Source organism: Lathamus discolor, chromosome 13, assembly GCF_037157495.1.
Source record: "Lathamus discolor isolate bLatDis1 chromosome 13, bLatDis1.hap1, whole genome shotgun sequence".
Lineage (NCBI taxonomy): Eukaryota > Metazoa > Chordata > Aves > Psittaciformes > Psittacidae > Lathamus > Lathamus discolor.
Genome location: NC_088896.1, coordinates 5466012 through 5493947, shown reverse-complemented (window position 1 = coordinate 5493947; position 27936 = coordinate 5466012). Strand labels below are relative to the sequence as shown.

The 27936-nt window shown below is 52.0% G+C and overlaps 1 protein-coding gene across 1 annotated transcript; it reads right to left on the bottom strand.

Moving 5' to 3' along the window:
- Nucleotides 1-26: 26 nt before the first annotated feature.
- LOC136021340 (heparan sulfate glucosamine 3-O-sulfotransferase 3B1-like) lies at nt 27-27920 on the bottom strand. The gene is made up of 2 exons (XM_065693460.1): nt 27355-27920; nt 27-4187 (listed from the first exon to the last, which is right to left on the bottom strand). Exons 1-2 carry the CDS (start codon nt 27783-27785, stop codon nt 3569-3571), a joined length of 1050 nt encoding a protein of 349 aa, XP_065549532.1. The 5' UTR covers nt 27786-27920; the 3' UTR covers nt 27-3568.
- Between the last annotated feature and the right edge of the window lie 16 nt (nt 27921-27936).

Below are 27936 nucleotides of genomic sequence, written 5' to 3'. Positions count from 1 at the left end.
TGAATGAATACAACCGTGCCCATCGCTTCGTAAAATAGAGCTTTTATTTGTTCATACAAATAGTATGAATTATCAGAATTTCATTTCCCTAGAAACATCTTTCTCTGTGTAAAATTAATTTGTGTTGTACATACCACAAAATACTCAATTTACATTTTTTCCAGCTTTTTTCTGATCTTTTTTTGGTTTTTTTTCTTTCCATTTTGTCATTTTTCTTACAAATCGGCTACTCTCTAGTTCCATGTTACAGACAACACATCACTAATACCTGTACTGCACATCTGAATACAGGACTGAATGAAACTCAGCCATAAATTAATGTTACAATGTGGAAAAAACAAATGAAAAGAACTTCTAATCACACCTCCAAGCTTAACTTAAAGTGAAAAGGTATTTATTACACTAGCACTGATTCCAGTATTAGCAACCAGATGTACACCACGGGGAATTCACCTTCATTGTCTTGTTAGGTAAGGCTTTTACATTACAAGTCTAGTGCAGACTTCATTACGAAGGATATTGAGCAAGGGCTGACAACTTGCTTAAGGTTAGAAGAGTTATTATGCACTTGCTGTATTCCTACTCTCCAACAAGATTGCTTCATGAGAGCGCTCGGCAGCAGGGCTTGGTTACACAAATGAAGCCCACACGCCGCTGTACAGCTGAGGAAGGCATTGGGATATTAAAGTTGTGTCCAAGAAAGCAAGAAGGAAGACGGAGGGGATGTGAGATGCTCCAGCATCCAGAGGCAGGCACACACATGCGCTCCATTGGGAGCCCTATGGGAAGGAAGCCATGCCAACACAGGAGATCCCGGAGGCTTCCACCATGCAGCCAGTGAAACCGCTTGGGGAAGTGGTGGAGCTGCACTGGGAGCTTACCCAAAGGCAAAGGGGAGAGGATGAGCTTCTTTCCACACATTGCATAAGCCAGTTCGTAGGAAGACTGAGGTTAAGAGAAGCAAAAATCACTGTTTTCCACCAGGACGTGTTTTCTTCTCCCTGTGCAGCCCCTTCCCCTCCATCACCCAACAGCAGCAGGGCTGGTGGTAAAGCAGACATGCTCCTGTGCCTGGCAGCAGGGAACAGAGCTGGGGACCTGGATGGAGATAAAACCCAAGCCCCCAAACATGCATAGATAGATCCAACCACCAGTTGAGGTCTGTGTGTGTGGGCTGTCAACCTGCAGCCCAGTGGGTCCCTCACTCACACCCATGGCCTCTGGAAACAGGTCCAAAGCATCGCTTCTTTACTGGGAATGGCTGAAGGCAAAAAGGAGAGAATTTGCCCAACTTTGCTGGTTTGCAGAAGGAAATGCTTGGAGGCAAACCCCAAGAAGGGATCTGCATCCTGCTCACATGGGGTTTGCTTGGCACCTCAATCCTGATGTTATGCTTGGCATCTCCCTGTCCTTGAGGACATCCCAGTGCATGGCACCCCCATGTATGAACCCATACACCACACCGGCACTGACAGGGGTCAGCTTCCCTAAATCCCTTAGGAGATGTGATACCACTGAGCCAAGCCAAGAGCCCTTAGGTTTAAACAAAGCACTGAAAGGCAGATCCCCAGAGTGAACCCAGAGGTGGGCCTGCTCTTTGATGCATCTGTCCAAGCAGGACCAGATAGATCAAGGCCCAGAGAGAGCAGCCCAAGCTCCAAAACGTGTTTTCATCATCCAGCAGCCACAGCAGAGAGCTGTAAGGGGCAGGCAAGAGAAAAGAGGCTGTGAAAGTAAAGAAAACATCTGGAAGATGACACTGAATGCACCCCACCACAGCTGGGCATGGCTCAGTGATGCAGCGCTCAATGGTGGTTGGCTATGGGGGACTGGGGAGAGCTGCAGGGCACACATTTATACAGGCAACGTGCATGAAACCAGAGCATCAACTCAGCTCACAGATGCTGCGCCTGTCGGTGCATTCGCTGTTTTGAGCTTTACTCACACTGCCTGCTTTATGCAAGCGCTCCCACCCGGTGAGCCCCGTGCTCGGTGCAGTACATCAATGCAGTGCTGCAGGTGAGCTGTGCAGGGTTTTGTTGCCCAAAGTCAACAGAGCCCCCTGCTTCTGCTCAGAATTCAAGGAGAAAATCACTTCTGCTGCCACCTTGCCCTGAAAACGCTCCAGTCCAGCTAGCAGAACCTGTGACAGCAAGGATAAGGCAGTGGACGCACATAGTGCTTATTGAAACCTGAGCACACAAAACATGGCTAATGCTCTCAGGACAGCCCCACCAACCTGTCCTGAAGTCCCAAAGCATTTGGGTCCGTCTGAGGGGAAGGATTTCCAGGTCATTGTACCCAGGTTGACGAACAAGTGCTCGGAGCATCCTGTCCTGCCACCTCTGCCCTCACCCGGGGCATCAGGTGCCAGCAACACCTCAAGCACAGCCCAGATCCCCACTGCTTTTCTAGATCCATCCTTGCTGGCATGCAGCACTTCTTCCTGGCTCTAGGCAAACTCTGCTCCCTGGGAGAGACCATGGATAGGGTGTTGAACCAAAGAATAATGGGAATGAAGAGGGACTGATGCTCCCCATTCTCAACCAGCAGGAGCTGCTCCGGCGGCTGCAGGGCTGGAGGCAGCGCTGCCTGCACCGTGTCCTGGGACACCCTCTGTGCTGGGGCTGGTGCCGAGACCTGGGGGTTTCCCATGGCTGCTGATGCTGTCATTGGTGGGTGGAAGCCATCTCCCAGCAGCACCCCATGGGCACGGGCATGCCCGGAGCGACACATCTTCAGGTCACTGAGAACAGCACCGAGCGTGTCCCATGCACATACATGTGTTCTTCCACTTGTCATGCAGTAACGATTTAAAATGCACAGAGGGATCGTGGGAAAGAGCCTCCCTGACTAAAGGCAAGGAGGGAAAGTGTACAGAGGAGACAGCTCTGCCCATGCAACAGGCTCTGTGGCTTCTCTAGGGCTCTTTACCCTCGCAGCAGGGCCCTAGGCTGTGGAGCAGGAGCTGTATGGCTTGGGATTCCCTGTGCTGCGCAGCCACTGGTAAAACACGCTGCTGGTGCTCAGCAGAGGTATGTGGGTTGCAGGGAGATGCCCAGCCCCAGAGAAACCCCCACTGGGGCTGTGGGACTAACCGGGAAGCTGTGGGCCGAGGGTGCACAACACCGGAGCAGAGACTGGGACACTGGAATAGGGAAAGCAAGTGTTTATAAAGGCCAGGTACCCGTAACAAAAATAACCTTGTGCTTTCCCTCCCTGTCCCTCCCTTGTCCCACCCTCGCTTCTGTTGATGCTCTTAAATACAAACTTTCTTTAGGAAAAATGGAAGCACCGTCTGTCACGAACCGAGAGAGAGGAGAAAACAGAAGAGGGGGAAGAGAAAATGAGGAGAGACAAATTAGAATTAAACACCGTGGAATGTTAAACAGGTTACGGGCTACCGTTCTAGCCAGTGCGGTTAGGCAGCTTAGTGAATTAATTGCTTAGGAATTAAAAATAAATTATTATAAAATAGATTTCTGTACATTTTACATACATATATATCTCTTTATATACGCAAACCGTGCTGGGCAAGTCAATACAGGGGATTTTTCCCACGCCAGGCTCAGTCCCAGCCGAAGTCCTGCCCCGTCATCTGGTAGAACTTCATGTTGAAGGGCCGGTAGAAGTCCCGCAATCTCTGCACCACCTCCTGGTCGATGTCGGGGTGGGTCCTGCCTTTCGTCTTGCCCAGGCAGTGGGGTTTGCTGCTGCCTTCCGCCTTCTTCAGGCACGGGAAGCCCTTGGTTTTGTTGAAGTAGAAGTGTTTGTCGGTGATGATCCTCTTGAGGCCCAGAAAGTCCTGGACCCGGCCCAGCTCCCCCGCGGGGTCGCTGATGAGCCTCTCCCCGCTCACAAAGAGGATCTGCCCGATGGGGAAGTAGAGGAGCCAGTTCTCCAGGTGCTTGGCGTAGATGCCAATCTGGATGGCGCTCCACGAGGTGTCGATCAGGCCCGTAGTCCTGTTTTTGAAGGTCAGGCTCTCAAAGGTGGGGATGTCGGGCTTCTTGGAGAGCGTCTGCGTGTAGTCCGAGATGGCTCTGGTCACGGGGTCCCGCACCACCACGATGAGCTTCGTGCCCTTGGACATGGAGGAGATGCGCGCCGGGGCCTCCTTGGTGACGAAGTAGCTGGGGGTCTTCTCCATGGTGATCTGCCCCTCCAGGGTCCTGGGCATGAGGTCCCTGCCAGCAAAACACACAGACATGGGTCAGAACAGCACCTAACAGCAACAGAAATGTGCACACATATATATCTATCTGTTCACACATAGATACACAAGATTTCTTCTTGCTAAAATGCCTTCACAGGCCATTTAGCTCATACAGATAAATCCATTTTCCATTGATTCAGGGATTAGGGGGGATTATTATTAAAGGCCACTGCATTAGAAATCCAGCTGAGTAATCTCCCAGTTATCCATGAGTGGATTAGACGGGCTACACTCTGCACCTGGAGCATGGCTACACGTACCTCACCAGCAGTAGACTGGTCAGGATGAGTCCTGAGCTGCACCAGATGGCTTTCCTGGCTCAGGTCAACACCAGAGAGCCCCCAGCCTCAACCCAGAGCTTGTTTTCCCCATATGAATGAGAAGAATGGTGCAGAAGAAAAGCAGGAGCTCACTGGACCTCGTCCACTTTACTTTCCCTTAGCATCCCAAACACTTCTCCCAGTGCAAGCAAGAGGGTGCAATTTGTCCCTGGCTTGTCAACAGCAGGACCTCACCCAGCCACAGGGGTCCTCTCCCACTCAGCTTCACCCATTGCTTTACTATTCCCTATCGCAGTATGGACTGGTTCCCTCATAAGCACTTAGAAGCAGCGTCAAGAGCTGCTGGTGGCATCTTCAGCACATCCCAATCCACACCCAGTAAGGACAACCTCTCCCCTCCACTGCCACACAGGCTACAGCATGCCAGAATACAGGATACAACCACGGAGAACACAACCTCAGCTCATGGGCAGGACTTACCCTCACTAAACACCCTTGAAGCCTAAAGCCTCCACAAATTCCACCCTATTCCCTGCCTATTTCTAATCAACCGCACAGGGAAAACACTAGAGAGCTTGTAGTAACGATGCAAGTGGCACGAAGCAGGAAAAGTAATTTTTTCCTATCATTTACTAGGCAAGCCTAAATATTTTAGACCATTTGCCAGTTCTTTCCCTTTATAACCCAATGGGACTCATTTGCTCTGGGTTGCGAGACACTTAAAAAGAAAAAGGCAAGAGGGGAGCCAGCCACAAAATTAAAGCTATAAAACTTGATTAAGTTTTCAAAGCACAGAGAAATAACCAGGCAGTGTGTGACCTGCAAGCCTCAAACAGCCTTTCCTTCAGACCCACAACGCTGCACACAGAGGCTGCTTGTTCCCTGATGGCCATCTCCTCCCTGGCCGCTGTTATGCTTCTAAAGCAAGGATTACCATAGGCTCCTGCAATTAAAAAAGCCACTGGTAATTTGTGCTAAAGCCAATGGTTGCCCCAATTACAAGTTCTCAGGCCAAATAATAGGAAAACCAGGAATGAGAGGTCTGACTGAAATCAAAAATCATCATCACATGCCTATGAAAGCTGGTCACTAGCTCCTCATGCAACTACTGTTTAGCTCACCTCATACCCAGTATTCTACTTCATCAGCTCCTGGCATTAATTTTATGCAATGTGTTTACGAGCAAGGGGCACCCCATGTCTGCACCTCCAAACTGCAGGTGAGATGCGCTTGGGGGCTGCCCATAAAGCCCCTTCTCCATAGAGCCCACAATGGGAGATGATGTCCACACCAGATCTACATGGGTCAGTGGGAGAGGTGGTGATGGACAAGCTGGACTGTGGAGGAAGGGGCTTGTGGAAACCTCCAGCCAAGCCCATGGCTGATGGCAACACTTTAGGCTGTGATTTCAAGGCCATGCAAATGGAGTTACACATGCAGATAGAAGAACCACGCTGACCCTACCAGACACAAGAGCTTCCGGAAGTCAGGAGCCAGCGTGTGCCAAAAACCAGGAACCAAAATGAAGCTCTAATCCTCTGCCTTTTTGGCCAGCTCTGCAAACCCATAACACTGTCACAGAACAGAGCCAGTCAATAACGCTCACAGAGCAACTCTTAAATCTACCGTGGGCCGATGTGGATTTCAACAGCCTACTCATTAAGTGGTGTCTCTTTTTATGGCCATATTAAACCCGAGTTCTACGTCCTGCGCCGGCCACTGACTGCTTTCCAGCTTGATTTAAGAGGCTGGTTTCAACCCACAAAGTCCTTAACGCCCTGGGACCTGCCTTGAGGAAAGGCTGCTTCCCAAGACCTGCTCAGGATGGCTGTGTTGCACTGAAGCCCTTTGGCTTCAGGTCAGGTCCATCAGATTGCTCGTGTACAGGGCCCTGCACCTTGAGACCAGCTTCTCCTCCAGGACTACTACAGTCAGTATTTATCAGTCTCCTGGGAATGACACAAGGCTCATTTTCCCCTCCTTGCACAAGAGAGGCACTGGGTAGGGCTGGACCATGAAACAGGAGGGAATTGCAGGAGGTGGAGGTGCCAGGTCAGTTGATTGGGTTGGGAAATGCAGGCTCCTGGTTACACAGCACACTGGGTAAGTGGAAGAAGCAAGGAGTAACTCTAAGGCATCCCCTGGCCTGGTGTCAGTCCCTTTGCAGACCAGTCAGCTTCTGAACCCACACTTCATCTGCAGCTGAGGACATCCAATAGAGCTGAGAGCACCCAGTTCTGTGCAGGTCTAGACCCCCCCATTATTGTTATTTTTGGAGAGGACCCAAATCCTTGCTGCTTGCAGGACATCTTGCTGGTGACCCATCACAGCAAGGGAAGCAAGACGAGGCTCATTGACACTACTACTGCCCGCTGGTTGGTCAGCACAGGCTGAGATGAGCAGAGACAGAAATGAAGCCTTCAGCCCCAGAATGAGAGCCAAACACACCAAACCCAGTCCTCAGGCCTTAGCTCCAGCCCTCCCTTTGGTGTACCCAGACAAACGCTGGGGAAAACCCTCAGGATCATCTCAGACAGTCCCTTGTTTGAAAAGCGGCTGTGCAAAAGCTGGGCAGAAGCAAGCAAAGTCACATACTGTGGCCCACGGATGTGGTTTGAACCTCTGACACCGTCACATCCAGGAAAGCAAAGTTTTATTGCATGGGCTTGCCAGTTGTGAGGAGCTTTCCCATGGTTTCCATCATTTCCCACAGAGGCCCCATCCGTCGTGCTGGCAGCCAGAGACAACAGAGCCTCAGGGACAGGAGGAACGGGTAGGTTGCCTGGTCTGAACTCACATCAGTGGAAAAGTCACCAAGAAGTGTTCATTCCCCTTCAAACCACAACTGGAGAAGGGCAACTTGGCCCACGTATGGCACCACAGCTCCAACCCAACACACCACCCATGCACGTTGTGGAAGCAGGACCAGATTCCAGCTCTGAACACATCTGCTCCTTGGGGCTCCAAGGCTGCAAGGGCTGTGCTAAATCACGGCCATTATAAAGGGAGGGGAAAGAGGAGCCGTAATGGTCAAAGAGCTGCAGCCACAGGATGCAACCCCCTTAGGCAACAGGAGCAGGGTTCAGCCCCATGGTGCGTGCACAGTTTAGCCCTGGGGCAGCTCCTGATGATTATGGGGCCCTCTGTGTCCATAGAGGCTTCACAGGCACGTTAGGGACCTGGGCAGGTTCTGCAGCACTGCTTGGTGCCAGATGAGAACAGCAGAGGTGCAGCCACCGCTGCGGTCCGTATGGGAGAGGGAAGGGAGACAATAAAGGGAGTCAGGCTGTGGGAAACAGGGAGCTCAGGTGAGCCCTGGGACAAAAGCAGCAGCACCCGTCGGGACAGGGCTGGATGGAGACACTACTGAGGGGTGCAGCGGACACTGTAGTGCCAAATACAGATAGTATGAAAAGCTTGGCAAGCAGTCCCTGCTGCCTTGTTATCCTCCTGCCTTCTGGCAACCTGGAGTTCAAAGACCTCAGGAGCCAGCATCTGCATCCAAATCATCCCATTTCATAGTGACTACGAACCGTCTGATCCTTTCAAACCCGTGAATACTTTTGGCCTTGAGAACGTCCCACAGCAGAGAGTCCCAGCACTGAAGTACTGCCTCTGCCCACCGTCTGAACCCTCTCCTTACATCCCTGCTTGGGAAGCGATGTGGCACCTGCATTCTGAGCATGGAAGAAGAGAGAATGAGGAGATGCAGGCTCCTGGCAGTGTTTATTCCCCTCCAAGCCTAAGCAGTGGTGGGGCTCAGCACTGCAGTACCATCAGGGGTCCCAGCAAGAGGAGGGAGTTGCTGTATGAGCACAGCTATGAATCTTCCCCAGGCAGAGAGCAGAGCCCCTAACCCCGAGCTATTAACATGTCAAGAGGGACAGAGCAAAAGCTTTTCCTTTAATGAATATTTCCTCCCAGAAGCCTGCACCCTTCGTAGCCGAAGCGATAGGCTTAGTCTAAAGATGGATTGGCCTACTTTACCTATTAACCACTTAGACTAATGTAATAAAGGCGCTCTCTATTCAAACAGCCCTAATCTCTAGCTCCACGCGGCTCTGAAGCCTAGAATGAGAAGGGATGCTAAACCGAACTCCATCATGCTGCTGCTTGGGGAGGCACTGGGAGGGGGGGAATTTACTATTACTTTAAGTGCAAACTTCTCCAGTGCGAAAACTGGACCCGGAGCGAGATACATTTACAACGTGGGGATGACAGGTGGCCAAACAGTAATCCAATCCTGATTCCTAATGCCCTTTGTGGCAGCTTTTGTCTGCGCAGAGGGGCTCCCGGCTAATCTGCTGCCATTGCTCAAGGAGGACCAGGCAAGGGGCCGGGGGGGTCGAGGGGACCTCCACAACCTGTTGCTGTGTTCTGCGCTGCAGGTAGGGCAAAGCACAGCAGTCAGTGCTGGCTTTATCCCTGCGGATGTCTGTTGGTCCCTCCACGCACCTCCTGCTATTAGCAAACACCCACTGGGATAAATCCGTCCAGGGTCTGCTGGAGCCTGATGCTCCAGGGCAGGACTAAGGTGATGAGCACCCCGGCCGTCTGCCCATGTGGAGGTCACCGTCAGGCTGCCCGGTGAGACCAGCACGCTCAGGTGCTCCTGCTGCTGAACAGGAGTCCCAGAGCTGAGCAGGAGCTAAGCAGATGATGAGCTTTCCTTCCTAGGGAAGGTTTTGTGTTGGATGGATTCCTACCCAGCATCACTATTGAAGACGCTCCCTGTGCTCCAGCACGCTCAAGAGTTGAAGTCCCACTGGTGTTAAAATCAAGGTGGCCCATGCTGCAGCGATGGTACCCTCCAGCATCAACCCCCTCTGCTCCAGGCCAGCCCCTTGCTCTGAGCTGCCTCAGTTTCCCTCTGCAATGATAAAAGCTCTCCTCGAGGAGATGGACAGCTGTGTACAGGGTATTGTAACAGCAAGAGAAGCGTTGTTAGAGACAGCATAAAATGCCATAGCATCTGGATGCAGCTATGAGTGCTCACAGCAGTCCCCATGGCGGCTCTGCCAGCAGATACAGCAAGAACCTCCTTTGGTGCAGAATTCCTAGGCTTTCTCCCCACAGCTGTTCCCTAGAAGCAAGGAAAACAGGGGAAAGGGGAGAAAAAGCAAGTCAAACTGTTTTGGACATCAGCCACATTCATGCCAAATTCAGGCCTGTAATCCAGAACCATTTGCTTTACAGCCCAGTGGTGCACATGCAGAGCATCCAACCTATTTCTGGCCAGTTTTCACCCAAATTCCTGACTGGTATTTCAAGAAGACAAAACGGGATTTCTTGTCAGAAAACAGAACTTTGGCAAGCTGTTTCTAGGAAAAGTGCCCCCAAATTCTCCCAAAGAGTTGTGTACAACTGCATAAAGCAGATGGAAATACTATGGTGAGAAGCAAACAAGCCTCCTGTACTTGGGAAAGCTTCAGAGGAAACAAGGGCAGAAGATGAGGCAGGTTGAAGCTTCATCCCATTCCATGTTGATGCTCTCCAGCAGTTTGGTTTCCTGTCCCCATCCCAGCATGGTCCTGCACTGCTTTGCTCCAGTCAGGTTCACACCAAAGCCAAAGGGCTCGTTTCTAACCACAGACCATCCATCTACTGCCTTCAATCAAGCACACTTTTGAAGAGGGCTTTACTGCTATTCCTGCCCTGCTCAGCTAATCCTCATCCTAAATCCCCCTGTTCCTCCATCTCCTCCTCTCCTGTCCCATCCCAATAAATCAATTTAGGCCAAGTGAGCTAAATCTAGTTCTTTAAAGAGAAAGGATGGGGGTAGCATCGCCACTGCTGGCAGCTTTGCTTTCCAGCCCACCCCTCTGCTGAGGCGATACCCAGTTGATCCCAGTCTCTTCCCAGCAAGTCGCTCTCGGGAAGTGAGATGCGCTCATTGCAGTTGTGATCAGTGCAGCCAAGGGCTGGATTGAAACCACACACTCATAGCCCCACACTGACACCTGACAGGGAGCAAGAGCCTTGCAATGCTCTGGGAAGCAAATACCCAGAGCATTGCCAGCACCGTCAGCTCAGCTTGAAGGCCACCAAGCTGGACCCATCCTGACCCCTCTTTATTCCAAGGCTCATGACAGCATCATCAAACCTCAGAAATACCTGACAAGCCCAGAGAAAGACTGTTACAGTAATGAAGTGTTTTAATTACATCACGGAGCCTGCCATCAGCATCAAGGTCAACTGGCTTCACAATCACCCACTTGGCTTTGACTCTCAAGGAGAAACAGGCAGAGGGAGAAGAGGCAATGGCAAATTCCTCTTAGGGACTCAGAGCACTCGCTGGGTTATTATCTGACACATCACATACTTCTTACCAAGCTGCTTTGCACCAAGGACCTGTACAGTAGCTGCAGCCTCTCCGCTTTTTATGACCAGTGGCAAGGGCAACACGTGTGCCTTTGTCTCGAGCAGGAGCCCGTTGTTTGGGTTGGCAAATTCGACAACAATAAAAGGGAACGGCTGGGAAGCGGGCTCGGCCCTTTTGAAGGGGGTGTAACCCTATCCAGCTCCCTCCGACCCCCGGCACCACGGTTACACAAACCAGATGATGGGAATTAATGAACTTTGGGGGTGAAGAAGGGGTAGGTAAAGGAGGAGGGGAGAAATATGTGGGCCTGAAATCAATGTCCTTGCTCTTTGCCCCCAGATCTACCAGGTGCCCTTCACCTGTTGGGGGACTTTGGGATTAAAGGAGGGAGAGGAGGGCAATGGCATGTGAAGGGTCCCCATCTTGAAGCCGCTGTGGGACTTCAATGAGGCCAAAGAGCTGGTGGCCACAGGTGGCATCACCACATACCCCACAGGAACAGGCTCTGGCCCGGCTGTGGAGTCTGATCTAAGTTCCTTTGATGTGGATAAAATACCCCATCAAAGGCAGGGGGGAGCGGAGAGATGCGGGGCATCGGCAGATGGTCCTTTCGTCCCCACTCCATGCAGGCAGAGCCTGCGTGTGCCAAATGGCCCCAGCAAATCAAAGCAGTGCCTCGAGGAGGGGACAACACGCTGCAGCAACCAGGGTACCTCCTGCAGGCTAAAGACCCTGTGGCCCTGGCCATAGGGGTACTAGGGCAGAGGAAGGACAGGGCAAGCAGCATCCCCTATCCCCCACTGCCCTCCCAGTCTCCATTCAGATTCAGCCCAGGGGCTTTTCTGGGTCTGATGCAGTTTGTACACCTAATAACCCCCAACTGATCTCTATTCCAACCCCTTGTCCAGGTTCATCCTGAACCCTCCATGTAAACAGCCAGCCCTAGGTCCTTGCTTTGTCCATTGTGCACCAGCTCCTAGCCCCAAGCCATAGCCCCAGTCCTTGCACTCCATCCCTCCCTCCATCTTCAGCCTAGCTCCGATGCTGTGGAGCATCCTACCTTCCCCCAAGGCATCTCTTCGCCAGGCTGAGGTCTCCCAGCCTCTTGGTCATTCTTCAAACAGAGATTGCTCCAGCCCTAAAGGATAAACCCAAGATGTTGCCACTATCACCGTGTGGACTCCTGCACCAAGTAACCACAGGCTGCAGAGATGTGGGGCTCTCTCTGGATTAGGAAGGGGCAAATTTCCCCTTATTTCCTCCCCTTTTCCCCCAACAACAGCCCAAGATGTTACAGCTGCCCAGCAAGAATTCTCCCTCCTCCTCTGCTGGAGCCAGGCAAGATATTCATCAACTTCACCACTTCATTATATAGGCCCTTGTCTTTATGTAAACACCGAAGCCTCTTTCTGTCCCCCCATCATTCTTAAAAGCTCTGAACTTCCACTAAATAATTATCTTCACTGGGGGGAGAGGAGCAGCACTTTACATATCAAAGGGCTGCTTTGGAGGGATTAACAATAATTTAAGATGAAGTGGTAAATATTCCATTCACTCCAGTTCATCTCCAGTAATAATTATAATCCTATTAGCGAGGTCCCAAGAAAGTGATTGCATTATCAGCTAGCGAGCATCTATGCGGGCTTCTTGGAGGGGTGGGATGGGGGAGGCCATAGGCAAGGAAAGAAGTGAAAGCAACAAAAGATGCAATTGCCAGCACCTCCCCTCCCCCAGAAGGATTTGGTCCCCATTGTCCCCACACCTCAATAGTGCTCTGCTCCGAAAATAAGAGCTTTTGAGCGCACTAAGGGGGTGGGGCTGAAATGAGCATCTTGTTCCTCTCTGTCCCCCCCATTCCCTTTCATTGCTGTGGGTCCCCCCTCCTGGTGCTGTCCGGCCAACAAAGAGCACACGTTGCTGCTGTAGGGGGGTACAGGGGGCCAGAGCAGCGCTGCGATTAAAAGCTAATTGCTGTTTATGGGTGAGTTCTTTAGCCCAGCATCACCAGACTGCACTGCCCACTGGTCAAGTCATGTGAGATTACTCTAATCTGTTTCCCCCCAAAAAGGGAAGAAAAAGACTGGTTTTGTTTAAAAGCAGAGCAGGGAGGAGGCAGTTCTGCGAAACTCATGATTTAAGGGGGAAAGAAAAACCCTAAACCCAGCAGGAAACACGATGGAGCTAACTGGCAAACTGGGAATAAAGGCTTTTTTCCAGCAGATTACGGGGCCAACTGTCTCTGCCAAGCTGTGTATTTCACTCCTGTGCTGTGTCGCCTCTTAATACACCCTGCCGGAGTGTTTAACTGTGATTTATCTCTGCAAGGAGCACCAGTGTAATCTTCCCTCTCTTCTGGCACCTGAAGGCCTCCAGTGTAAGTCCTTGGCACCTCCACCACAAGCAGGTAGCTCAGCTCTGTTCGCCCTGGCATGGATGCAAGTCAGCAGCTACTCCAGCGCTGCACCAGTGCGGGTGTGGGACAAGCCGAGATTACCTCCACGGTGTCCAAGAGTTTATTGCAAAGCAGTAGAAACATTTTTCTCTATAAATTAAACAGACAACAGCCCGAAAGGGAGGAAAGAGGAGGAATTCCAGGCATCTGCAGAGGTTGCAGTGCTCACAACTCACTCCGGGGGAAAAATAAATTCTCTGGACTGCCTCTTGCTCTGTCGCAACCAGAAGGACCAGCTATTTCTCCTCCCTCCAGAATTTATAGCCTGGAGTTAGTGTTATGTGTGCTAAGCTCCTGCTACGCAAAGGTTTGGTAGATCCACTTATGGATTCATTGCAAGATGAAGTTCTGCTCTCAGAGCCTCTTTGAGAGACTGCAGGTTTAACACATTCGTATCAGAGATGATACTACTTAGACTCAGCTTTACTTGGGTAGCACTGATCCTGCCCTTCCTGGGAAGCAGGAACGAGGATCTGCTGAGCTTGGACTGCAAGCACTAATGTCCCCATCCAGAAAATAAAGCAAAGAGAGTCAAGGTCTGGAGTTTCCAGCTTATCTGTGGAACGAAACACAAGGCAAACCCAAAATGTGGCTCAGAGCAGTTCAGAGCAGGTTTAAGCACAGGAAGCCTGACTTGCATGAAAGCAGATAAAAACCCCCTCACAGCTGTTGTCATAGGTGTTGGGAAAATGCTTCTTTGCAGCAAAGGGAACAATCTCCATTGGTTAAATCCCATGGATGTGGGGATCTGGGATTTGGGGGAGGCAGAAGCTGCTACTGCGATGCACAGAGCCAGCAGTGCAGGCTGCTTACAGCTTGCCAGCTTCCAGCAGAGCATCCTCCTGGCTCTGATGCAGGGATACACTGTGGGGCTGGACCTGCCATGGGACACCCGTGCTCCTGTCACACCAGAGTACCCTGGGGCTCCTGCCCCCAGTTAGGACACCAGGAGATACTCCTAATCCAGATAGTCCACAGCACATACTTACAAGTCACCTTTCTGGTTAAGCAAGCACGCAGTGACCACTGCAGCAGCCTGTCTCTGGACGCAGGCAGCCAGTCTTGGTACACCAAGCCTGAATGCTTAGAAACACCTAACAAATCTCCACCCAGGACAGGACTACAGCGACATGAACTGCCTTCACTGCTCCTCTCCCCTGGCGTTTCTCTGGCTCCAATTCTGCTCGAAGGTGGAAAGACCCAACCCAACCCAACTAACTCACAAACCAAAGAGCCAGCCCCAAGCTAAACACTGCGCAAGTCAACAGCCACCGAACAAAACCCAACCCAGCGAGATACCGGCAGCACCACGTTCCCCTATTGCCACGTCCATAAATCACAGCGCTGCTGAGAGGTCTTTTGTGTTCCCCTCCCACCACAGACGTTAATGCCCTGGTCTGTGTGCCTGCACAGGCAGGTAAGAAGTCACACTGATAATACCACCCTTCGTTCAACACCCAGCGTTTGCACAGGGAGGACTTTGCTTGCCACCTTGACACATTTCTCCTCATCAAGCCCAGCCTTCCTGTGCTGGGGCTGGACAGCTGAGATTAGAGGAAAGAGCCTCCTGATAAGCCCCGGAGCCCCTTTCTACCCTAAGCAATGCCCCAGCTCCCACATCTCACGTGGGGGTAGCATCCCCCCTGTTATTCATCTGCCCTCAGGGTAATACAAGCCAAAGGTGGGCTTAAACCACTGTGCCGGGTGAAGAGCCCCAGAAGGGACCGGTACCAGTGTTGGCCATGTGACAGCCCTGCCCCTTTTCCTCTTCCTCACCATGGGCATAGCAAAGCAGTGAAGGGAGCAGGGGAACAGCCCCACTTTCCTCTGGGCACTGACAGCCACTGGAGCATCTTCCACGCGATGGCTGAGCCAGAGCCTGCCAGCTCCCCTGCAGTATGTGGGAAGGGAGCTCTCAGGGTGGCAGACCCAGGGCAGGCTGGATACAAGCCTTGAGACAGATACACATCTACAGGAAGCCACCTTCTGCACCTGATGGGCATCCAGCACCACCTGAACAGCAGAGGCCTTGGAAACAACAGCTCAGGGAGCACCAACTTTCCGGTTTCACTATGGGAAAAAGTCATCATTTTGTTCCCTGCCTTTTGGTAATGCTCCTAACACAAGGGATGCTGGAAAGCTGCTGCCGGACCCCAGCTGCACGACTCCACATAAAGCAAACCCAAGGCAGCCCCATATCCATGCAGCTCCTCCTCAACTGTCTTAAAGATAAGCAGATGCCCCTTCCGACCAGAGGATGGGGCATCTTCCTGCTGGCAGTAATGCCAGTGGAGAACAAACTCACCGGAGGAGGACCAGCTACATGGGCAGGTGTCCAACCAAGCAAAGCACATCCTGCACTGCTCATCGTGCTGAGCATCCCATCCTGTGGGTCAAGCATTTCAAGTTGGTTCAGACTTTATTCCAAACAGAGTCACCCAATTGATTTCTGAAAGTCTCCTGCAAAGCAAAGGAGGGGGGGCATCAACCCAACCACCGGTAATCTGGACACTGCCCCACTCAGTGTGCCTCCCCTTGGGCTGAGCTGTATTTGCCACCCGGTGGAACAAAGTGCCTGCAAATCAAAACACCAGTGATCCTCTTGGTACTGATCCCTAAATGCATTTGAACACAAATGGGATTGTCACCTCAACGCATCTGCTAATGGATTTGTGATTCACACTCAAAGGAGCAGCACTAGAAATTAAGCTCCATTGTAAACAGACCAAAGTAGTGAGACATTTGTCTAGAATAGGAATTTTCTCCCTCCCCACCCTCCATCTCCGATCAGGCCATAAGGACCTCCCGAGTCTCTTCCCATCCTTTTTACCTCCTCCAACCCCGAACATCAAAGACTGCAAATAAAATTAAGTTCCAGGACCAAAAAGGACTGTGCCCACTGAGGCAATGGAGCTATGGGTTCACGGTGCCACCACGTCCCAAGGTGCGTCCCAGCGACGCTGCAGGACCTGGGGGAGAGCAGAAGGAACCAAACCAGCCTTGGGAAGGAGTGAAGCTCCCAGCGAAGCAGGGAGACAGGCACCAATTAGGGAAACACGAAGGGGCAGGTCTGCCTGCAGACTTCCCCTCCTGCCCCAGTCATTACATGGGATCATGACGTGGTCATAAACAGTCAAGGAAACAGAGTCGAGAGCTCTTTAAAGAGCAGGCTCAGCTGGTGGAGATGCTCCACTGCAAGTACAACAGATGCAAAGCACTGCCTCTAATTAAAAAGGTATTCGTGTAATTAGAGACTTCACATGGCCATACCAATGATTTGATCTAGTCCACACACTCAGGCTGTATTTAAGAGTGTTCTCCATGCTTGCCTTCCACTTCTGACTACTTGGGTTGTCTTTCTTTGAAACCTTGTCCACCTCTTCACACAGGCTGCAATGGCAGGTCTACAGCTACGCTGGCAACCAGAAAGGACCTTATGGAGCAAACCCACATGTGTCAACACCCAGCACTGACCTGGAGCATCCCATCCTCTTTCCCTCGAGGGCTGATTTCCATCCAGAGATGGCAAATGGGCTGAATCATCCCAAAGTCCTTCCAGTCCTTGTACATAAAGAACAAAGTGGGCCTGTCTGCTAAGGCCTTGGAGCACAACCCAAGTGAAGTGACTTTTCCCTGAACACTGAGGATGCTGAATGACAGCTATTGTTATTCAGATGGAACCGAGTGTCAGATTAACAAATCAATGGTCATAAGAGATATAAAATGCGCTGCCATTGAAGCCTTTCAAATACTGAAACATATGGATGAGCCAAATGTGAATTGTAATTGACTCACCCGCACCTTTGATCTCTACACCCATGGGTTCCCAAGGGGACAGCCCGGCCCCCTCCAACTCAGACTGAACTGATTCAGGACTCCATTGTGAGCCCTCACAAAGTCTTTTCTCCCTGCCTCCATCTCCTGCATGTACAGCCTGGCATGAGACAAGCCAGCTCTGCCTCAGAGCCAGAGAGACGGAGGGTGACAGCCCACGTTACCCAAATACAGCCTCTTGCATGGGCACCTCTTCCCACCAGCTCCCATCCCTGGTGGTGGCCCTCGGTCAACTGGACATAGAATCATAGAATAGAATCATAGAATGGTTTGGGTTGGAAAGGACCTTAAGATCATCCAGTTCCAACCCCCTGCCATGGGCAGGGACACCTCACACTAAACCAGGGCACCCAAGGCTCCGTCCAACCTGGCCTTGAACACTGCCGGGGATGGAGCACTCACAACCTCCCTGGGCAACCCATTCCAGTGCCTCACCACCCTCACAGGAAAGAATTTCCTCCTTATATCCAATCTAAACTTCCCCTGTTTCAGTTTGAACCCGTTACCCCTTGTCCTGTCACTACAGTCCCTAATGAAGAGTCCCTCCCCAGCATCCCTATAGGCCCCCTTCAGATACTGGAAGGCTGCTATGAGGTCTCCACGCAGCTTCTCTTCTCCAGGCTGAACAGCCCCAACTTCCTCATCCTATCTTCATACGGGAGGTGCTCCAGTCCCCCGATCATCCTCGTGGCCTCCTCTGGACTTGTTCCAACAGCTCCGTGTCCTTTCTTTTTATGTTGAGGACACCAGAACATGCACAAGGAGAGGGCCAGGAAGCAGCAGAAGAGGCTCCAGAGCAATGCCAATGCTCATTCCCCCACTACTGGAGCGGTATGTGGGCTCTGGTCCCAAGGATTTTCCTGTGTAAAGCCAAGGATCAGACTTTGCTGTTGGGCTCATGGCATGCACGTGCCCTGACTGTAAAGCCCAGACTGGTCTGGAAGCACTGAAAGCTGCTCTGCTTTTCTCCAACTGCCTCGACAGCACATGCTTAAGAAACATGATTTTTAGGGGTGTTTCTGAAGCTACATTAAAAGGAACCTGGAGTTTAACCTCAACATTATCCCTAGGTTGTTACTTTTGGGGTTTGGAGTGACCGAGTTTTTACCAGTTTTAGACAGACATGAAAAGAGCATTGGTTTTGATCCAATACAAATCTCAACTCCATGGGAGTCACAAGGGAAGCATTTGCTTGGGTTTAGTTTCAAGCCTCTTTACAAACATCAAGATGCTGTGGCTTTTCCAGGAAACCCATCCCAGTTTATTCTTCCACTTCCATGCTGCAAATCCCCCACAAACGTGCTTCTCCTGGAGCTTTTAACCCCATTATAAACAGACCAAGGTAGTGAGACATTTGTCTAGAATGGGACTTTTCATCCCCCCCCCCCCCCCCCCCATCTCCAATCAGGCCATAAGGACCTCCCAAGTCTCTTCCCATCCTTCCTGTCTCCTCCAACCCCAAACATCAAAGAGTAAATAAAATGAAGATCCAGGACAAAAAAGGACTGTGCCCATTGTGGCAATGGAGCTATGGGTTCGTGCTGCCACCACGTCCAAAGGTGTGCCCCACAGTGTTCCTAGGGTGGGGGACAAATTATGCAGCTCAGCTCTTGCTACATCAGCCTTAAACCAATGGGAGTCTTGAAACGCCTGTTGCTGGAGATAAACCCCAGCAGCTCTTCCCAGCATCAGGCACCAATACAGAGGGAAGCATCCCCACTGGGAGGGCAGAGATTTTGTGCGTGTCCCTTCCTCCAGCACCAGCAAGGACGCTTGGGTTGATGGGGGAACTGGGTGAGCCAGGGAATCCACCCAAGCTCTATCCCCACTGGTTTTGGGCTCAGCCCCAGCTTAACCCAACTGGCAAATCTTACAGGGATGCCTGAGTGTGTGACAAGTGCAGGGCTCACCCACAGAGGACCTGAGGAAGGAGAAGACCGTGGGGAGGAAAGCGGGCGAGAGGAAACTCCCGGGCTCTTAATCTGCTTTAGGACCACATGAGCTTTCTGTTTATATATAGCTGAATTAATTGTCACACTGCATTTAGCACTGTGACCTTGGCACCGGCCCTGGGGGGAGCCAGCAGCCGGCCAAGGCGCCGGTGTATGCAGAGACACTGGCACAGGGCTGGGGAGGCTCCAGCCTGTCATTACCAGGAGCAGACAGCAGCTCCCGGCCCCTCTCGGCTCGCAGCAAGCCCAGGTTAGGTTCAAACCCCAACCGGCTCTTCCACTCCTGCTCTGGCAAGGCTGATATCTCCTCCCAAGGCTTCGTTCGCTGCTCAGCATCCCTCTATTAGCTATTCCCTCTGCTTTTCCAAGCACCACGCAGACAGCCCAAGGCTCATTAGCCTCAAGAGGGAAATTAAGAAGGAGAAAAACTATGAGCTTTGTGTGAAGTTGCAACAAGTTCAGTGCAGTGCGTTGGGGGAGAATGGAGGAGATGGGCTATGCTAAGCCCTTCCTTGAGAACAGGCAGTGCCCAGGCTCTTTGGCTCGTGGGTACCTCACTTTGCTCAGTGCAGAAACAGTGAAGCCAGGGCAGACGGTCCCCACCAAGCATTGTCCCACTGCTTCAGGAGCTTCCCTCATCTCATCCCGCTTGTGGGAGATGGGAACAGCTCTGGCACTCTTGGGACTGGCTCCAATGCGGCACAATTCCCTAAACACAGCACCAGATGTGGGCACAGGGGGGTTGGAGCATCGGGCATCACCCCAACACGCAGACACGGGGCAGAGCCAAGCCATGGGGTCCCCTCTGCAATTGCCATTTAGGAGCCACATTCTCAGCCCCATGTATAAACCTTCGGAGGACGGCGCGCATCCACTGCTGGGACACACCTGCTGTTTACTCCATCACCTCCTGCTTTCATTCCAAGCCTCATACACCTCTAAAGAACACAAACGGGAGGCATGCCAGCGCTGCAGGCCCTGCCAGTTCTTAAACAAATACGAAGCGGCTCCCTGAGACAGCAAAGCACGGTGTTAACGCAGCGCCGGCGTTCCGTCCTCCCCCTAGTGACAGGAAGCTCTCCGCACCAAACCCCATCATCACCAGCCCGACAGCCCCGCTCCACATCAGGAACACAACTGCAGTTCAACCCCAGTGTGATGCCAGTGCTTTCTGCCTTCCCCGTGTTTAATCTTTCACCAGATTGACAGTTTTCGATAGATTTCCTATCCTCCACATGCTGCTCTCCTCTACTTCGTAGACTTGCAAGTTTTAAGACAAGCTTACACTCGATACTCAAGACAGGCTGCAAGCTGAAGGCTTTACTATAAAGGCTGCGGAGCTGCTTTATTGAGGTTAATAATTGCAATGGATTTTGGCTTCTGTGGAGGCATTTCCTGCCATCAGTCACACACACACGCTGAGGGCCTGATCCTGGAGCCCTCCACCAGGCAGGGCTTTGGGCCGCACTAAACGCTGCCAGGTTTGGGGATCTGGTCCAGCTTTGGCCACCAGCACATTGCTGAAGACTCGTGTCCTCATCAGAGCCCGCTTCCCATGTGAGAAGCGTATGGGTTTTAAAGAGAATCAGTGTTTTCACTCCAGCTGCGCTCAGTGCTGCCGGGCTGCGGTTGTGGCAGCACAGGATTTGGCCTTGCATTCACTTTCAGCAGGGGATGTATAAAACATATACGTCCCCCTATAATACTAAGCATCAGCATATAAAATGAAAGCCTGTGCACAAGTCTCACTTTCTTCTGGAGGAGCTGCTGCTGCGCTGCCAGGGCTGTGCACCGGAGCGCAGAGGCTGTGCCAGCTCAAAGGAGAGGTTGCAACTGCTTGGATTTATTACTAACCAGCCACGGCAGTGGATGTGCAAGGTCCCCAGCAGCACCAGCTGAGAGCACTGGGCAGAGAACAGCTCTGGCCTTAGGAACTTCGGCAGCACAAGACTTACAAGGAGGTAAGGACAAGGGAGGACCGCTCCCCTCCATCAAAGGTTAGCAGAGCAGCGCTATTCAGGTGATGCTGTACTAAGCCAGGTCAAGAGCAGGGTGAGCCATGCACAGCCCTGCCTCCAAGAAGGGCTGCAAATTAAGCTCTGGGTCAGATCCTCTGCTGCCATAAAGGGCCATGACTCCCTGTAAGCCAGGGCTAAGTCACAGCATCCCTCAGTAGAGAGGTTCTTTTCTGTAGGGAGAAGAGAAAACAGAACTGATTTTGGAGCAGGCTGGTTCCAGGGTGTTTCTGAGGAGGTTAATGTAACGTATGTAGCAGAACACGGCATTATTTTTCTCTAAATGAAGTTCTCTCTTTCCCTGCTGCCCACCACATGGCAGGACATTGCCATGTTCATGTATTTTAACATAAGAAACAAAGAATTGAACTATTCATTCACTAGAAATCAGTGCGACATCTTTTGTCACCAGCACTTCTGTATGTGTTCCTCCGACATTCCCATCAGCATCATCTAAACCCCCAATCACCCAAACTTCTGATCCTTCTCACACACCCCTCCTCACCCTTCAATTGCCCTCACCCCCTCCCGGTACATGTAAAATCACCACCACCAAGTCTACTTTAATTCTCCAGAGCTATTACAAGGAGGAAAACCACCATAGGGAACACTTGAAGCCAACGTGGCAACAGGTGATGTCCTGCCTGTCACTTTTACGACTGACCTAAGGTCCATTGCACATCATGTATGAGCAGTTCCCACCATGCCCAGGCAGAGATGCTCAAGAGAGAGGGGCTGCGCTCCTGACCTCGGCTTCCTCTTCCTACCTGACCCTGATGCGATGCCCTTCCTGATGCACCTGACAAGTCCAGAAGCAAGTCCCTGCCAGCAAAGTTACAGCACCAGCAAGCCCCTGCCCTGCGTTAACCCCATCTTCCCACCGCGCCTGCTGACAATCAGCGTGTTTCATCACGGGAGCCCTTGTTTCCATTAAGAAAGTTGAGATAAGGCTCATCGAGGCAGCTGCCTTCTGCCTGCCACCGGTGACAGCCTCTGGGCTGAGCTGCTTGATGCAGCACACGGTGTTTCTCACGAGGGAATTAGGAAACACACAGCGAGCCGCTGAAAGACCTGAAATTGCAGCGGCGTGGGCAAGCCCCGGTACAGTCAGCAGCAGCAAGTCAGGACCCAGCGCAGCACTTAGTCACTTCACAAAGCGAGGAGGAAGCTGCTCCTCCAGCCCCTCCTCACATACCACATGGTGACAACAGGTAGCAGGCGATAGCCCCTGACCTCCTAATTACGCCACTGAAATAACGTGCCCTGCTATTTGTTGTTCTTTGAGCCCATATGTTAACCCTCCCGCATGGCCCTTGCCCATTCATTATCCCCTGAGCCCATTGATCACCCATGGTCGCGCCACCAGAAGACGTGAACGCTGAATGGTTGCTAAATCAGACTTCTTCCTCCTTGGGATGGATTAATAGCATTGAATCCAGCAAGCAAAGCAGTTTAGCAAGTGAAGCCTGATGTTAAGACAAGTCCACGATCATGCGTGGTTGAAAATACAGCTCAAAAGCATGATGATTTGGGTAGTTTTTATAGCCACTGCATAAAGGCTTGCTGGATGCCTTTAGAAACAAAGCCTTCACTTGAAGCGCCTCGAGGTATCCAAAGCTCGGGGTGTGTTACAGACATCTGCCATGGGCCACTTGAAAAGAAAGAAAACGCTAAATCCCATAGCCAGAGTCAAGCCCATGGGTTTTCATTCCCATCGTTTTCATGCCAAGAAGGCGCACACGACGTTCCCCATGCACGCCGCGCGGCGCTGCGCTAACGCGATTAGCCGGGCAGATCCACCATCCCCATAAGTCACCCCCAATGCATGGTCAACTTGGAATAGTTCAGCAGCTCAACAGGTGAGGCCATGAAACTCGATCACGGCAGACAATGTCGTTCCCCCCCTTCCCAGCGTCGTGCTGGGAAGGACTTGTCACGTGCGTCATATCGGGCAACATGCTTGAAACGGAGCAGAGCGCGCTGAAACCCCAGCAACACGAATAATCTTTGCCATCTGTTTGAACAACTCAACCCTCCTCAGATCTAAAGGAATGAGCCCATGCAAACACAAGGGCCTTGCTGACTGATTATAGCAGCCCAGCCCTTCTTTTTTGGGGCCGTTTGCTTCTGAACTGCGCCGAGCGGCTAAAGGCAACAGCATGGGGAGCCGGCGCAATGGCCAAGGGGGTACGGACCCCTGCACACACGTTGAGGGGACCATTAGAAGTCCCCATTCAAATGGAACACGTGCAAGGTCAATAGATATAAAAAAAAGAAACTAAAAATCAACAAGAAAACCAAATCTCAATGGGAAAGCTGCTTGGCAAAGCCATCCCGGAGAACACAACGGTCCTTTACGATACGCTCATTCCAACCCGATGTAGCTCATGAGAACGCATGCAAGGAACTGCTCTTTGCTCAGATACAGTCGTTTGCACGCAAAGTCCAGTTGGGAGAATCAAGACCGCTCCCAAACTTCCCGAGGCCATGAACCTTGCGACACGTTGAGTTTTGCAAGCACTTGGCTGTGTGGGCACAGTTAAGCGGCAGCTATTAAACCCTCGCTACCACTGTGAAGTGGAGACTATAGAGAACAGCCAAACTCCAGGGCACAATCCTGCCTTGCTCCAGATTTCCCTCTGTTCCGCAAGGCTTTCACCCCAGAACTTTAAGCATCATTTCCTTATCCTTCCCCTGCACCCAGCATGGCCCATTGTGAGCACGAACACTGTGCTGCTCACACGTGGCGGGCAAAAAAATAGAGGTTTTGGGGGCAAAACCGAAGACAAAAAATGAGGCAGTTTCGCATGATTCAGGAATTGCTGTGAAGCAGCAGGCTGCATAGCAAGCTCCCCAGTGACTGGGGAGGCTGAGAAACGCATGTTTGAAGCTGTTTACTGCACGCCACCAGACCATAGGGCCTGATCCTGCTGAGCCAACCCACCCAGCCTCAGCATGGAGAATGAATTAAGGCAGCCTGGCAGAGCGGGGAGGTGAAACCCCGGGGTTTTAAGAATTCAAATAGTAAATTTAAGGCAAAAAAAAAGGGGGAAAAAAGGACAGAAAGGTCCCACAGTGCTGCAGGAGGTGGAGGAGCTCAGACTACCACCGCTATCGAGTTTTCTGCTGGCGTAGCCGTGGCACGGGGTTTGCTAGCAGAGAGCTACGGCCTTGAAATATAAATCAGTGATGTTGAGTGGGGCTGGGAACGCTCAGCCCACGGCAGGAGGGACGGGGCACTACAGCTCACCGGGCTTCAAATGGTTAAAAATAAAGCACATCAATCAAAAAACCCACCCCAAAGCACATAATGCTAATGACGCTGGATTTTTTCCCCCTTACCTTAGATTAATGATAGGAGAACGGGCTTTCAAGTCCCTAGAACATTTAAAAGTGCATCACTGTTGGCATGAAATAAGGAAAACAAAATAATTCGAAAAATCACCATTTTCCAGACTTGCAAGGAACATTTCCCCCCCCCAGCTCATACAGTAAACCCCTACTTTACTCATAGGGGAAGGAAACAACTTCCCATTTGTCCGGGCAGCCAGGCACTCACGCATCAGCTACGGAGGAGCTGAACTCCTACTGCTGGGAAGGGGAAAACTTCTTCCCTATCCAAAAGTCCCAGGCACTACTTAAAATGAGTTTGCAATAGTGGCTGGATCCCGTTTCTCCTCTGTCATGGTACATATTTCCACTCGAAGCAGTTAACATGCTGTATTCATTACCGGGGTGGGGGGGAAAAACCCCGCAACGTGCGGACAGGAGTTGTTTCCATTCGATTTCCAGTTATCTCACGACTGAAAAATTAATGTGATGTTTCCCTCTGCTTTTTAGGAACAGAGGTTGGTGCTGTTGATGCTGCTCTGTCTTCTACACCAAGGAAAGAAAAGCAAACGGATTTCATTTCACTTGACAGAAAATAGAGCAAGAAAAAAGTCTGCATTCCCTCCTTCAAAAGTTGTTTTCTACAGATGAAAGCTTTATGTTAACTACTGCTCCGTGTCTAAATGCGATTACTAAATGTGATTAACTGCAAACGCCCCAAAACAGAACCTAAATAAGCAAATTTGTGATGCTTTCTGCCTCCCCAAAACAGGAAAAAGCACATTACTGTGGAACACTGTTATATGGCAGGAACAACTTCAACGACGAACCAAAAACTCCAAACAGAAACGACCCGATTTAGCCAGAATCTGGTCGGATAAAATATACTTTCAACAAGACGGGGCTCTAAAATTGCATCTTCATCGTTCCAAAGCCAGGGGGTTGGATTTAAACTTCGAGGACCGGGTGCTGAGGACACGAGGAACTGCCCCGGTCCCAAAAGTTCAGTCCGTTTGTGTGAAAGCATCTCAAACGCAGAGGCGAGGCTTGCCCAGCTCGCCCCAGCACGGCTGGCATGGAGGCTCTTTTATAGCATTTTTAATCTGGTTTTATTGGGCCATTAACAAGAAAACACAAACGCATCTCCTTATTGACATAAAGATAATAAATAAAAGCCTCATTAGAGCTTGGAGAAAGAAGCTGAGAGCGCTGAGAAGCCAAGATTCGCTGCAGTCAGTGGGAGTTTGGAGCTTTATAGTATCTGATTTGTAGCGCTGAGATTTATAGGCACAAACTTCTGCATCTAATACAAACTGAAGTCAGAAATAACACACAATTACCAACAACTTGTCTGTCGATTTGAGCAAATACCTCCTCTCTCCCCCCATATATTCTGCATTACTCAGCCTTCCCAGTCAATCCGGATCCCAGCCCCACAGACACACACAGAGGCTCGGACCCTCGGGGTGGTTTCAAGACATTCAGCATCCCTCACACTTGCTGCTTTAGAGCGACCCTGTTCAGATTCGTTGTATTTCAGTTCAAAAGCCCCCCTTTGCAAAGATACCATTTTATAAAGCAGCAGTGCGTTTCCAGGGATGGGGCCCACATTCCTTCGAAATTAAGGTGAAACTTTCCAAAGTTCCGTGAAACTTTGATGCCAACTTCTCCAAATGTAAAAATAACAGGGGTCCATTAAACACTGACTTTCGCCCGCTGCATCTGGGATAACAGATTAACGTAATCATAAGCATTATTCTCTCCTTCTCCCCTTCCACCTCTTACTTGTAAAAGATTAATCAACCATTTTATGGTCTAATTTAGGCGCCTAATTAAAAACAGAGTTCAACACGTACAAGACCATTTTGCTAATAAATCCTGACAGGTCTCGGGCTCTGTTATTTGCAAGTCTTCCTTCCAACATGGGACATTAAGATGGGTTTTTTTACACCAACCGAGTTCATACAGATTCTGCATTGGTGGCTATGGGACGCCCCACTCCACCCAAATTCTATATTTTCATTAAACGAAGTGCTTTCGGAATGACCTTCTCCTCGCCACATCTTACCCTGCATTCGCTGCACTAACTGCCGAGGGATGGCAGCGGCAATAACGAGACTAAACCTAATCAGAGTCGCGGAGTGGGAACTTCAGGGCTATAAAGAGGTTGAAATTCGCAACTTCACGGCTCGCATCTCGCTTCCAAGCTCCCATCTCTGCTCCTACAAGCGCTCGGCACAAAGGCACAGTCAAAATATTCTTGATGAGGGAACTTTAATCATAAAGGGAGGAGAAGCCACGTTAAGGCGGCTCCCACCAGAGCCGGGAACCCCCCGAGCCACGCACAGTCCCTGCTGCTCCACAGGCACTTCCACACTCACCCTTCCAAGGGCAGAGCCCAGCGCGTTTGGGTTTTCCTACCCCGGAGCCGAGGAGCCGCATCCCGTCCCGCAGCGCCCGCTGCGGCACCGCACGCACCCGCTACGTCGGTCCGAGCCGCCCAGCGAAGTGACGGGCTCCGCAGCCGATTACAGCGGCGGGGGAACGTTAACGGGGAAGGAGGGTACGAAGCGATCGAGGAAGTTTTCCCCGGCTCCGCATCCGCACGCACCGCCCCGGCCGCGACGGACGGGGCTCGGCCGCCGGCGCTCCCCGAGCTCCAGCAAAAGCACAACGAAATAAGCGTTAAAACCACGTATATTGCGTTAATATTTAACCTTTATTTAAAGATTAAATACGGACTGGCCAGCGTCAAGCCCGCAACCCCGCCGCCGCCGCTTGGACTAAAGAGGGAGGCACGGTCCGAGCGCGGATCCTTCGGGGTCCGCATTTAGCGGAACGCCCGCGTTCGGCCGCGGGCGCTGCGCGACCTGCCCCGGAGCCCCGGGGGGGGGGGGGGAGACACACACGCAGAGCGCCCGTCCCCGCCGCCCGCCCCAGCCCGTCCCGTACCTGTACCAGGCGAGTCCCCGCTCGTAGTTGCGGTCGAAGAAGTGGGGCTCGGCGCCGACGGCGCGGACGTCGGGGTGCACCCGCAGGAACTCCAGCAGCGCCCGCGTCCCCCCCTTCTTCACGCCGATGATGATGGCCTGCGGCAGCCGCTTGGTGCCGGAGCCGTTGAAGAAGCTGGAGATGGGGCCGGCGGCGTCGGGCGCTGCCCGCTGCTCCTCCAGGCTGCTCTCCTCGCCCGGCTCCCCCGGCAGCGGCGGGGCGGCGCGGGGCGGCGCGGGGGAGCCGCGGGCGGCCAGCCCGGCGCAGGAGCCGGCGCAGGAGTAGAACGTGTAGAGCCAGAGGAAGAGCATGATGAAGAGCAGCAGCAGCCTCCGCCTCAGCGGCGGCGACGCCACGGGGACATCGAGGCAGCGGTTCAAGCGCTGCCCCATGTGCCCGCGGCCGCGCAGGGATGCATGGCGGGGGCGCGCCCGGCTCCGCTCGCCTCCGCCCGGCGCCGCATGGGCACCGCCGAGCTCCGCGCGGCCCCGGCCCCGAGTGCGCAGGGCGCCGCCGCCCGCCCCAGCGCCGCTCTCCCGCCGC